The sequence below is a fragment of the Chaetodon trifascialis genome, chromosome 6 (assembly GCF_039877785.1).
Source record: "Chaetodon trifascialis isolate fChaTrf1 chromosome 6, fChaTrf1.hap1, whole genome shotgun sequence".
NCBI lineage: Eukaryota > Metazoa > Chordata > Actinopteri > Chaetodontiformes > Chaetodontidae > Chaetodon > Chaetodon trifascialis.
In genome coordinates this window covers 4,537,116-4,549,340 of record NC_092061.1, presented here as the reverse complement: position 1 = coordinate 4,549,340, position 12,225 = coordinate 4,537,116, and the positions used below count along the sequence as shown (strand labels likewise).

At 46.5% G+C, this 12,225-nt stretch overlaps 2 protein-coding genes across 4 annotated transcripts in view; one reads left to right on the top strand and one right to left on the bottom strand.

The window, feature by feature from the left end:
- The first annotated feature begins 2,487 nt into the window (after positions 1 to 2,487).
- Positions 2,488 to 7,574, top strand: ccnh (cyclin H). The gene is made up of 10 exons (XM_070963901.1): positions 2,488 to 2,684; positions 2,802 to 2,926; positions 3,016 to 3,138; positions 3,222 to 3,295; positions 3,546 to 3,759; positions 4,159 to 4,322; positions 4,517 to 4,587; positions 4,689 to 4,794; positions 6,900 to 6,963; positions 7,049 to 7,574. Exons 2-10 carry the CDS (start codon positions 2,810 to 2,812, stop codon positions 7,073 to 7,075), a joined length of 960 nt encoding a protein of 319 aa, XP_070820002.1. The 5' UTR covers positions 2,488 to 2,684; positions 2,802 to 2,809; the 3' UTR covers positions 7,076 to 7,574.
- Positions 5,085 to 12,225, bottom strand: part of LOC139332168 (ras GTPase-activating protein 1-like) — a 28,097-nt gene continuing 20,956 nt past the window's right edge. For 2 of the 3 annotated variants that reach the window (XM_070963897.1, XM_070963898.1), the window contains exons 14-26: positions 12,022 to 12,179; positions 11,829 to 11,905; positions 11,566 to 11,738; positions 11,300 to 11,459; positions 10,980 to 11,122; positions 10,546 to 10,661; positions 10,341 to 10,427; positions 10,152 to 10,219; positions 9,972 to 10,060; positions 9,647 to 9,724; positions 9,420 to 9,554; positions 8,333 to 8,412; positions 5,085 to 6,578 (exon numbers count right to left, since the gene is read on the bottom strand). In XM_070963897.1, coding sequence (XP_070819998.1) covers positions 6,530 to 6,578; positions 8,333 to 8,412; positions 9,420 to 9,554; positions 9,647 to 9,724; positions 9,972 to 10,060; positions 10,152 to 10,219; positions 10,341 to 10,427; positions 10,546 to 10,661; positions 10,980 to 11,122; positions 11,300 to 11,459; positions 11,566 to 11,738; positions 11,829 to 11,905; positions 12,022 to 12,179 — 1,413 coding nt within the window. In that variant the 3' untranslated portion in view covers positions 5,085 to 6,529. Of the gene's footprint in view, positions 6,579 to 8,068; positions 8,413 to 9,419; positions 9,555 to 9,646; positions 9,725 to 9,971; positions 10,061 to 10,151; positions 10,220 to 10,340; positions 10,428 to 10,545; positions 10,662 to 10,979; positions 11,123 to 11,299; positions 11,460 to 11,565; positions 11,739 to 11,828; positions 11,906 to 12,021; positions 12,180 to 12,225 lie in introns of those variants that run through there. The other variant, XM_070963899.1, reaches the window with a different exon arrangement.

Below are 12,225 nucleotides of genomic sequence, written 5' to 3'. Positions count from 1 at the left end.
CTGAGGGGCTCAGACAGCTCAGCTCCGTGATGCGTTTCGGTCACACCAATCACACCGAGAGCACCCCACATCATCCATATCACACATATCATCGAAAACAAAAAGGTATCAGGCAGGCGCAGGTGCACTTCCTCTTATTTTGTTTGAGGCTCAAAGGGAGACTCTCCCATGCGGCAAAAAAGTATGAGGGGGACGACGGCCATTTTGTTCTCGGGTGTGAGTCAATGCCCAGCAGCGGTACACGTCACCTGACCCAGCGCCTGCATGAGTGTCCTTGGAGGAGTCTCTGACATCAGTGCTGCCACCCTCGGTTGCTACGGCAACACAAATGGGGGGGGGGGGGTGCATGGCGTTTGTGCAAGATGGAGGGCAGAATAATTAATATGCACATACAGGGAGTTTGAATGAGGATTTAATTGCATTTGTTGGTGTGTGAAGCCGAAATGGATTGAACGCCGCGGCAAAAAGGAGGAATATCAGAGAGGGGGAAAAAGAGATTAAGCGAGCTCATTGGTCAGAGGAATCATTTGCATCGTTGTCAAGGTTATTTCCAAATGATTTCCTTCCATACAAGAAAGTAACTTCATAGATGAGACGGTGGGGAGGTGGGCCAGGCGGTGGGGATTATCCTCCTCCTCCTCCTCCTCCTCCTCCTCCTCCTCCTCCTCAGCATTATCATCATCATGAATAGTTTACAAAGCTGTGTACAGCCAAGGTGATGCTTCGCACGGTGTCCGAGCCATCGGTCAGCAGCTGACTCTGTGTACGTGAGCTGCAATGGTTCCACCGTGCCTGCCAACATTTTACCATGCAGCTTCACAGGAGTGCAGACTTGACGCCGGGCGGATGAAACTAACTTGATCAGGGAGGCTCAAAGATCATTGCGCTGATCTGGTGATGCCAAAAATCACCCAAGTCTGATTTCCCATAAAACCCTGCCTGTCAGATTCTATATGTGCAGCCTTTAGTTACGCGCGCGCGCACACACACACACACACACACACACACACACACACACACACACACACACACACACACACACACACACACACACACACACACACACACACACACACAAGCCTGACCTTACATCTCTCTTCTGCATCACCTCTCACACACACTCACACAGCTTTACTTGCAGCAGCAGCATCCATGCATTTCCTCTGTAAGTAACAACACTGAGTGTCATTAGAGCCAGAAACATAAAGTGAATCCTCACCAGCTGAGTTTAAAGATTTTCTAAAAGACAGACAAAAGTCCTCCACACCACGCTGCGGAATTAAGCGCAACAGCAGCAGCAAAGGTGTTTGCTTACACTGACAGCACGGAGGCTGCATGCGCACGGTCACGCACGCACGCATCACGCCCTATGAGCGCGCGCACACGCGGACGCACATACAGTAAACGTTGCGATGGTCTCATCAATAATGCATCGGCTCTTCATGTTTATGCAATTCGCAGGGCAGGACCGAGCGATGGATACTGTAGATGTGAGCCCGGCGCACAATGAGCGGACCGCGCTTTACAAGCCTATCACAGACAGAGCTCAGACACACAAGTTCAAATCATGTCCGCCTGTAGAGAAAGAGATTAAGATAATAAAACAGTCCTCAGCACATACCTGTTAAAGCATTACTTCTTTGATTCTGGTTTATGCAGGCTTGAAGGGCTTCATGATAACACCGCGCTAAGGAAATAAAACTGTAGCTGTGGTGATATGCAAATTAACGGCTCCCGCTGAATGCAAGGGCATTTATTATTCATAAATTACTCATGTTTATGCAAATGACGGTGTACGGAAACACTGGTGGGGGTTGAGTGGCTCCGTCTAAACATACTGTGTGATTCAATTTCTGTTCGACTCTTCCGTCTGAAAACGATCCGAGATCTTCATAGGGGCTGAAAGCAAGGAAATTTGGGGAAAGCGCGTCTCAACATGGGGGAAATCATGAAAACTGGGAGGATATAGGAAGGCCTCTGTCTATTTATTTATTTATCTATTTTATTTTATTTTTCTAGAACAGGTTGGCTACATTTTTCAACCTCTGGGACCCGCTATGAAGAGGGGTTGCTCTGCAGAAGTGGTGCAAATTGACAATAAATAGCCTGCATTTAGCCTAACAAGTAGGCCTATATGACACTTAAATATATTTCAGCTCTATTTTAATTTCCATACGCTATTTAAGTGTTGGAACAAGCTGCTTTTGCATGTTTAAAATTAATGTAATCATATCTCACGTGATTTAAAATGCACCTTAAGCTCATAAGGCTTGAATGTTAATTTAATTCAGATTAAATTCTTAGAAATTAGAAAGAAAAACAAAGAAAGATAAAGAAAAGAAAAGAAAAGAAAAGAAAAGAAAAGAAAAGAAAACGTTATTCTTGAGTTTTTTCATTGTGTGTGTGAGAGAGAGCATTATGCTAATGAGTAGATTTATTTCGCGCACTGTTTCCTGCATTACGGTAGTAATGCGTCATCAAAAAGGGGACATCGTTGACGCCAAAGAGAGGCGACGCGCGTCAATTTTAAGCTAGCGGCTGTTTCTACTTCTAATTTTGAAGTTTACGAGCAGCCAAAGAGGCTGTTTCCCGCACAGCTTCGTTCCGCTTCGCTCCATCGTCATCGTCGTCAACTTTAATCGCTTTTGAATGGACTGTCGCGTATTTAGAGCCAAATAAAACAGGTGGGTTGATGCTAGCGCTGACCTGTCGCACCGTGAGCAGCAGGCTTCGCTGTCTGTCTGTAGCTGCTCTGGTTTATTCTCTCTTTAATGGAAGCTTTGGCTCCCCTTTTCTTTCAGAAGCAGCCATGTTTCACAACAGCTCGCAGAGAAAATACTGGATTTTTAAAAGCGAAGACGAAATCGAGCATATGAGATACAAGGCTAACCAGAAGTTCCGGAACAAGATACTGGAAAGTGGGAAGGTAAGCGGTCGTAAAAAGACAGAACAAGCAGAATGGGTTCAGTGTGTGACAGATCACTTCACCTCCTCCCGCCTCTCTGCCTGAACCAGCCTGGAGTGTCTGAGTCCGTGTTCCTGGAGCGCCGCGAGGAAGACGTTTTGTTCAGACACTACGAGAAGAGGATGCTGGACTTCTGCAACGCTTTCAAGCCTGCGATGCCCAAGTCTGTTGTGGTACGTGCACACATTTCCCAGAACACCACCTAACTGCCTGCCTACCTGCTGAGATCTGACCCACGTGTGTCTCACCTGTGCAGGGGACAGCCATCATGTACTTCAGAAGATTCTACGTGAACAACTCCATCATGGAGTACCATCCTCGGATTATCATGTGAGTGGTGGCTCATGGGAAGAAATCAGAAAGCTTGTTTAATTAAACCTATCAGTTCAGACGTAGGTAATGGTGATAGGCCTAATACTAGATCCAGTTATTGTATAAAACATGAATTAATTGTTTGTTTCTAATGGTGTAAATGCTGGAATCAGTGTAATTTTAGAGGAGATACATCACTGTGAAATAAGGATCTATAATCTACTCTAAGGTCTATGCAACCTGTTTCAGACTCACTTTCCTGTTTCAGGCTGACGTGTGCATACCTGTCCTGCAAAGTGGATGAGTTCAACGTGTCCAGCACCCAGTTTGTGGGCAACCTTCTGCAGGAGAGCCCGGCAGGGCAGGAGAGAGTCCTGGAGCAGATCCTGGAGTATGAGCTGCTGCTCATCCAGCAACTCAACTTTCACCTGGTGGTCCACACCCCATACAGACCCATGGAGGGCCTGCTCATCGACCTCAAGGTAGGCGGACGTCCAAAACTCTGAGTAGATTCACAACTGTGTGTGCGCACAATGACAGAAACATGCACGCGGCCTCTCATACTGAACTGGACTTTACAAGCTGCTTCACAGTTCAGCCTCAAATGAAAAGGTCATGAACAGCGAGACAATGGCTCCAGTGTTAATAAAATCCATCACTCATGAATAATTAAGTGCATAAATGCGCCTCTCAGTAGTGTTTTACAGAGCAGTGTGCAGACTACAAACATAACACAATCAGTGAAATAATGTTTAACGTCTCAGCGATCTCTCAAAAACTGTGTCCGCCCGGTCTGAAGTATGCATCACTTCCTGTATAAATATCTACGTGTTTGTCCTCCCTCGAGGATTTATTACATTTTCGTGCATTTCATCCTTCAGACACGATACCCCGCGCTGGAGAACCCAGAGTCGCTGAGGAAGAGCGCTGACGACTTTCTGACACAGGCAGCCATGACGGACGCTGGACTGCTGTTCCCTCCCTCTCAGATCGCTCTGACGGCCATTCTGAACAGCGCCTCGAGAGCCGGTCTCAGCATGGAGAGGTGGGTCGTTAGGCGTGCTCGGGTTAAAGCGAGGAACTGATTAAAAGTATCAGCGAACAGTCAGATAAGCTGCTAATGAAAAGGCGTGACCCTCAGCACAAACTGCATGAAACACCACCCCAAAGAAACACCTTAAAGTGAAATTTCACTGAAGTAAAATTGTTAAACCTTGTGCTCATTTTTCCTCTGCTTAGCTACCTGACTGAATGTCTGGGACTGAAAGGGGACAAAGAGACTCTCTCAAAGATGTACGACTCAATGAGACGTGAGTAAACTGCACCTTCCATTTGATGCCACAGGATGGCGATGTTGAGCTGCGCAGAGCTTCACCTGAGATTCAACTAAACGGTTTCTCTGCTCATCCAGGGATGAAAACCCTCCTCAAGAAGTACGAGCTTCCCAAAGCGGAGGAGGTGAATGCCTACAAACAGAAGTTGGAGAGGATTCACGCTGAATTCGCCACTTCAAGCACGTAAGGAGATGAAGTGACCTGCTCGTGTTTTTTTACGGGATGCGTGGAGAGATTTCCAATAAGCAGAGGGTGTAATTATGTTTTGTCACTACTAATTAAAGGTCAGAATATGAGACTTAAACATGGAGATGAGAAGCCAAATGAAATGTCTTCTCCAACATTCAGCATTTAATAATGTTGACTTCACTGTGGTGTTGTACACACGCACTGGTGTGTGTGTGTGTGTGTGTGCTTTTGTAATCACAGATGTAATTTCCTCTCCCCACATCCAAAGCAAGCACCCGGAGTTTCCCGTTGTCATACGTAGTAACAGTTTTATTTTAGCCAGGTCGTCGTATCTAAGATGCAAAAAGGTTCAAGGTTCAGTATCAGGTAGAAAAATAAAAAGGAACACATCATCAGCTGTATGAAATACAGAAAGGAAGTTCAACAGCACGCCACATTCCCGCCTGCATCATCCATACCATGTAGCACAGCTGATATTGGTATTGCTGATGAGGAGACTTTTAGGCTCATTCGTAATCGTTTCTGTCGCCAGCTGTCCGTTTTGAACACTTGGTGAGGTCGGTGAGGTCCGTGGTATCTTAAGTGCAACTACAGTAAACAGTTTGGTAAACTCTTGAGCTATGACAGGCACAGATTCAGACTCTGCAGCTGCTCGAATCGTCGGCGGGCGCGCGAGGCCCGCCTGTACGACTATGACTTTGACAAATCTGTGCGTGGCATGACTTCTCAGGATGAAGCTATAAGGAAACAGTCGGTGCAGAGGTGTACCGGAACGCCACCCGTGGTGGCGGGAGAGCAGGAGAGACTGCAAACGCATGAAAGCTTTCGTTCACGCCCCGAGGCTTCCAGGGAGCTCGGGTGATGTCTGTTAGAGCAGCATATACAGTACGTAGGCCCACACACTATAACAGGATCCATTCAGGGTTAACACATGCACAGGACAGGTTACAGGTATCTCCTACAAACTCTTGGACTATCTCTCAGCTCCGTTCAGCTATGATCAGACACAAACACCTTTTTACTGCTACACAAGCCTAACTACATAATATCAACAAACAAAGCAGCTTATAAAAACGTAACACGTGGTTCCAGTGCTGCGTGGCAGTTCATACAGAGACGGTGGAAGTCGTCGGTTGGGAGGAAGAGCTTGCCATAAAATCGGGTGACGTGAGCAGGCAGATGGTGTGTAGAAAGGGAGTTAAGGCTTATGTCATCTCGGAGAGAGGTGCTGTGTTTAAATTCCCTGATGACGGCAGAAAACGCTACTTCAATGCTTTGGATGGCCTCCCCCCGCAAGTTGCGTCCGAGGGAAGGAGTGATCAGGGCGCCCCCGTTTGTCTGGTTCCACGTCAGGCACGTGGACGGGAGTGGCGGGCGTTCCACCGTAAGAGCAGTTCAGACGCTTGCGCGGTTGACTGTATCTCAGGTCCATCTTCACAGAAATCACCTCTTCGGGGTCTGAGGCGACGAGGCGACGAGGCGTCTCGTCAAATTTGAATCAGTTCAACACGCTGAAGCATTTCGGGAAGGGCTTTGGAAGGACGGTATTCAGATATGCAGCAAGTGGTTTCCCATGGAGAACAGCCGTATTGCGTTTGAACTGCCAGGAATCTAGGCCACATGCGTATAAATACAAACTGACTGCAGTCTTCAGTCACCACCTCGTGGGACGAGGCCTCACTTCGGCCGGCCGACCGCGCTTCGATCCTCAGGTGGAAATCTGTAAAACTCACATTACCTGGATGGCAGCAGCCAGTGACATGATGGTGCACTCTGTCCTGTAAGATAAAGTGGACATGTTTGAAAAGCACAAGCTTGGACAAATCACCCGTTCTGACAGCAGGACTGTCAGCGTGCATGTATGTATCACACATGGTGCCAGCTAGTCTACATGGAGTTATAACATGAAGACGCGTGGAGCTACAGCTACTGATGGTGGTCATGGAGGTGTAGTGGAAACTAGATGCCACATTTTTAATGGACTTGAAGGGGTTGGTCACAAACATAATGTAACGGTTCACCAACAGTTCTGGCTTGCAAAGATACGTTCTGACCTGAACTTGCTGCGTTGACCTAACTAAAACTGTTCTGCATCGCAGGAAACGAAAGAGAGGATACGAAGAAGACGGTCACGTAGCAAAAGAGCCGCGTTTGGCCGAAGAGGTGAGACGATATCTGACATGACGGGCAAACTGAGTGAAGGTACATATTTCTTGTAAAATCCTTCTGAATGTTCTTTTCATTGCAGGAATGGACCGATGAAGACCTGATATGAGCATTTACCCCAAAATGCTTTGGGATCCACACAAAGTTTTAAGTTATTGCACGACTTTGTCGAGCTGACCTCGCCGTCATAGAAAACACAGAGCGGCAGACACAGTTTGCATAGATGTACCTGTTATATTTACTTTTCTACAAGATGTGTAGAAACTTGTTTTTTTTTCTGCAGGAAAAATAAAGATATTTTTCTACATTTCGTGTCTGCTGCAGACAGAATAACGTCGTAATCTTTCCACGCAGCCGAGCCACACGACGCTGCGTGCAGACGTTTCTCCACCTTTGTCGGGGGACAATGAACGACTCCATAATCTACTTTACAAAAACTGTTTAATAAGTGCATGCATGTCTGATACAGTCTGTACTATTCAAAAAATTTACTGCTGTAAACACTTTCATTTTACTTGGTTTCTCTGATTATGTGTCTTGTCTGGCATTGAGAAGTTTCAAAAAAGACTTAACCAAATAATCAAAAAAATAGCTGATACAATCGGAGGAAAAAAAAAAAATTCAGCTCATCTCACTTTATATACTCATGATTCCAGCAAGAGAATTTATTCTTAATATAAAATAACCATACTTTTCTGAAAGACTTTGTTCCAATCTAGAAAACAAAGAAAGAAAAAAGGAACAAATAGACAGAAATGCTAGTTTCAGCACTTTGCGGATATTGTCACAACCTTAAAATAAATCAGTCAATTACAGTATAAAAAGCATTATCGCTCATAATCCAGTTACAAGAAAGGGGGACTGAGAACTAGCTTCTTCATGTCAGTTTCCTCATACTGAGCAGGAGGTGGGTGGAGGGGGGGTACACTTTGGCAACCTGTGCTATCAAAACACCTCGCGGGTACAAAGAAACCTTTTGAAATCTTAATATTTGGCCCTCGTGGTGAAGGAAATGTACCCAAGTCAGACTCGTGAACACAGTTTCTGAGGGAAAGATCTGTTTCCTGTGCATACAGCTGTCAGTCACAAGTTTTTTATGTATTTGTGTTTTTAAGTACTGCGTCGGCTGTTGTACTCTGCTGCTGCTGTTGCTGTTGCATAGCTCTCTTGTGGTGAACGGGACATGGTGGCGGGTGGGTGGGGATGAGCGGGGCTATCGGAGGAGGACATGATGGAGGGTGGTGGTGGTGTTGGTGGAGGGGTTGCCATGGCGATGAGGGCAGAGCATGCTACGTCTCCTCTGTGCTGCGCTCTGGTGGAGGAGACTTGGCGGAAGGATGGGAGGGTGGGAGGAGAGGAGTACTACCTGTTGCTGTTGGACATGGCATACTGAGCCTGCTTCTGCTGGAGGAGCTCTGTGATGGCCAGCAGCTTTTTCAGCACATGCTGCAGAGAGGAAACAGAGGTTAGATCGGTCTTCAGAGACACGGATCATCCCGCGCGAGCACGGGGTGCCAGTATAGTTGCTTTTATCAACGACAATTATGACTAAATATTGTCGTCAATGAACCTTAATCACGTGACGAAAACGAGACGAGACGCAACGTAAATGCTGGTCATGTGACGATAACTGTAATTAAATATATAATGCAATATCATTGACGAATAAAAACGAGACTAAATGTGGTTTACAAAATAAAAGCTCTGCTAAAATGTCTCTTCATTTTCATTGACTGAAACGAAACGAGACGAAATGTTCTCACGTTATTTCGTCTCGTTTAGTCACGTTGTTCTTATTATTTTGCAGTATTTCTGTTTCCTGTGTCTCACTTCAGCGGCTGCATCGGGTCACACTGCGCAGTCGCAGGCGACGTCACGGCATTAGTTCCCACTCGCGGCGTTATTTAGAAGATGCAGCTGCGGTAGGTTAGCGTTAATGACAGACAACTGACACAGAACAGGACCAATGGCCGGCCAGCCGGCTTTGCTTGGTAAAATAAATGTTGTAAAATCAAATCAGAGCGTCTTCGTGTTTGGAATGGATGTGTTCTTGAGTCTTTAAGGTAAAAATAATATAATAAGAAAACTTTGTTTGAATTGTGAAATGGGTTTGAATAAAAGAAAATTTTGGTTTGTCTATACTACTAGAGACTATATTGACTGGGTTAAATAGAACTGCATTACTAAAAAGAGATTAAAATACAGTTTTCATTTACTAAAACTAGACTAAAATGTCTTCAGTTTTCATGACTGTCTTCAGTCACGGATAATTCTGACTAAAGACTAAAATGCTCAGGCCTTTAGTCGACTGAAACTTGACTAGACTAAAAAGAGTATGAACGTGACAAACTAATAAAAACTAAAATGACAGCTTGACACAAAGACTAGACTGAGACTAAAATTAAAACAGGCCGCCAAAAACAAGACTCGGTGCCAGATCACCGGCCTCCCACCTGCTGGGCTCCCCTCTCGTTGCTCAGCGTCCGGAGCTCGTCCGAGTGTGTGGCACAGACCTCGTGCAGCGCAGCCAGGTCCCGGGACAGGTCCGTCCTAAAGTGCTCTGTGGCTTCAGGGAGGTCGGGGACGTTCTGCAGACACAGAGGACAATGTTAATTAGAAGAAGAAGAAGAAGGAGAGACCGCTGGGAAATTGATCAAGAGGTAAAGCATGTTCAACTCACCCCCAACTCATCCAGAAACATGATCATCCTATGTTTGTTGTTTTTGATGAAAGGGTTCACGCCCTCCATATAGGGCTCCTGTTTGAGGACAGAAACAACATTTGCTGAATGAGGATCAATCATAACTTAGAGCAGATACAAAAAATACCCAGAAGCAGCACGCCTGTAAACGACGCAGAAGAACAGTCGAGACCCTCAGCAGTTTTTTATTTCATGACTTTGTGATGCCGATAAAAATACGATTGATCGGTCATGAGTAATGAAAAACCACTGTCAAACTATATTTCTGCTGCATGCTGTTGCTTCAAGTACATATAATCCACACCTTAGCACCAAATTCAACCAGGTTGGCCAGGTTCTGGACAGACTTAGCCACCAGTGTGAGGGTCCTGCCTGCCGCTGAGGATGGAGGGTCTGCGAGAGGAGGCGGGAGAGCAGAACACACATGTTAACATGTCAGGCGGCAAACGGGCGGATGCTGTGTGCTCTCTGAAACGACGCTCACCAGCAATGATGTTGAACATTCTGGGGTTGAGGATGGCAGGACAGATCAGCCTTAGAAAGACAAAGCCACTGCGAGAGGAACAGATGAGGTTCGTTAGAAATGAAGAAGAACAAACACTCTTTGAACACAGCAAGCAGACATGTTGACAGATTTTTATCTCCGTCCACTGATCGCTTGCATCTGTTTTACCTCACAACTCTGGTCCTCATGGTGGTGTTGGTCGGCCATTTCTGCTGCACAGATTTTTGCAGGCAGCCGTAGATGAACCTCAGAGTCCTGGATGAGTGATCACAGAGAGACAGTGGCTGATTGTTTGGGTTTATCACACCTTTACAGCCAGTTTAAGTGACCCACCCACAAAACAGGGTAATAGTGTGTGAGTGTTTGTTCTTACGGCGGCAGGATCTCAGCAGCCATGAAAATCTTCTCCACCAGCTCAGAGAGGATGTTGAGGAGATGAGCCAGGTTCATGTTCACGTCCTCATTCTTTTCCAGTTTGGAAGGGTTCAGCTTTAAACAGAGACAGAGGCGGGAGGACAACAGAGAACAAATGACGATGAAGTAAGACGAATTTAACTGAAAGCAGCACAAGTTAAGAAAAATGCACCTGCTTCTATACTGACTGATTTCTCTCAATGGGTGCATGGTCTCTATAAGAACTGGCTGTTTTGGCTCAGGCTGCAGCCTCGATGTTGATGCTGCACTTCTGTTCTCTGTTTATACTTGATGATATCATATAAATGTCACGTACTTAACCTCGTGCCACAGATAAGTGACGGGCCAAATGGCTCAGAGGCTTTTACCGCAGTGCCCTTTGTAGGTCTTTACCTCACAGGACTGTTTGCTCTCCATGATCTTGAGGATGGTGTCTTTGAGAGCGTGGTGGACAAAGGGCGTGGCTGTGGCCTTCATGTACTGCTCCATCAGCGTGCTGGCCAGCGTGGTCGCTCTGAACAACGTCGTGGCCTCGTCTGGTGATAGTGCACGAGCAGAGAGGGTTATGCAAGTGTACGGGCACATGGCTGTGCACTCTGTGAGCCCTTTAAAACCCCGTTAAACGCTGCAAACCCAGTGAGTTTATTCAGCATTTGTACATTGTTTCCCTTCTCTTCTCTCTGTTCTTGTGTTATTCGTGCTTGCTCTCTCACCCTCCATGTTAATCTCTCTGTCATTGAGCGTCCTGAGTAGAGGGGCTTCGGCCTTCTCGTGTCTGAAGATCCGAAGAAGGAGGCTTGCCAGTAAGGTGCGGTCCTGACCGCACACGTGGGCCAGAGCGTAGATGACGTGGAACTCTTTCTGCAAGATCATCTGCAGAGGACACACGGCAGTGACATCATTGTCAGTTTAAGTGAACACCAGAGCGGCAGACTGCTAATGGACACTGCAATCAAGGCTGCTTTTCTGGTGCTCAGACCTCTTTGAACTCGCTGTACTCCTCTTCGGGCATGATCTTTTCCATGGAGTAGCGGGCACGTACGCGTAAGGAGCCCGGCTCGATGCCCTTCAGAGGCACGTGAGAGCTGAGAGGGAACCACTCATCTATCATCTGGCCCTTCTGCAGGCGGTTCAGCTGGCAGCGCATGAACACTGACAGGGAGAGATAGAGGCGATAGAGACGTGAGGCGCGAGGAGGACGCAGAGGTTTCCAGACATCACAGCTCATTCAAATCTACTTACAGATGTCACTTTCTTTGCTCTTTTTTGTTTTGTTGCTCAGGCTGATTTCAAATCTGTTGATTTCACTTGACAAGTCACTGAAACAGATAAAAGCAGTTTGTTATTCAGCACACACGCAGAGAAAACGTATGCGAGGAGGACACAGAACAGCGGGAAGAAGAAAAATACGCATCCAGATACATGACAGACTCACTCAAAGATGAACTCCTCGGTGAAGACGGGGTTCTGCCCCTCCCTCGGGTGCGTCTTCGCCACCTGGACGCTGTTCAGGTAGATGTTACAGTAGGGGTTGGTGAAATACTTGGCTGGCAGCTTGTGGGCCTCCTCCACATACAGCACCAGGCTGCTCACCTGAGAGGGAGAGAGAAAACAGAGCTGAGCACAGAAAGTGTGCACA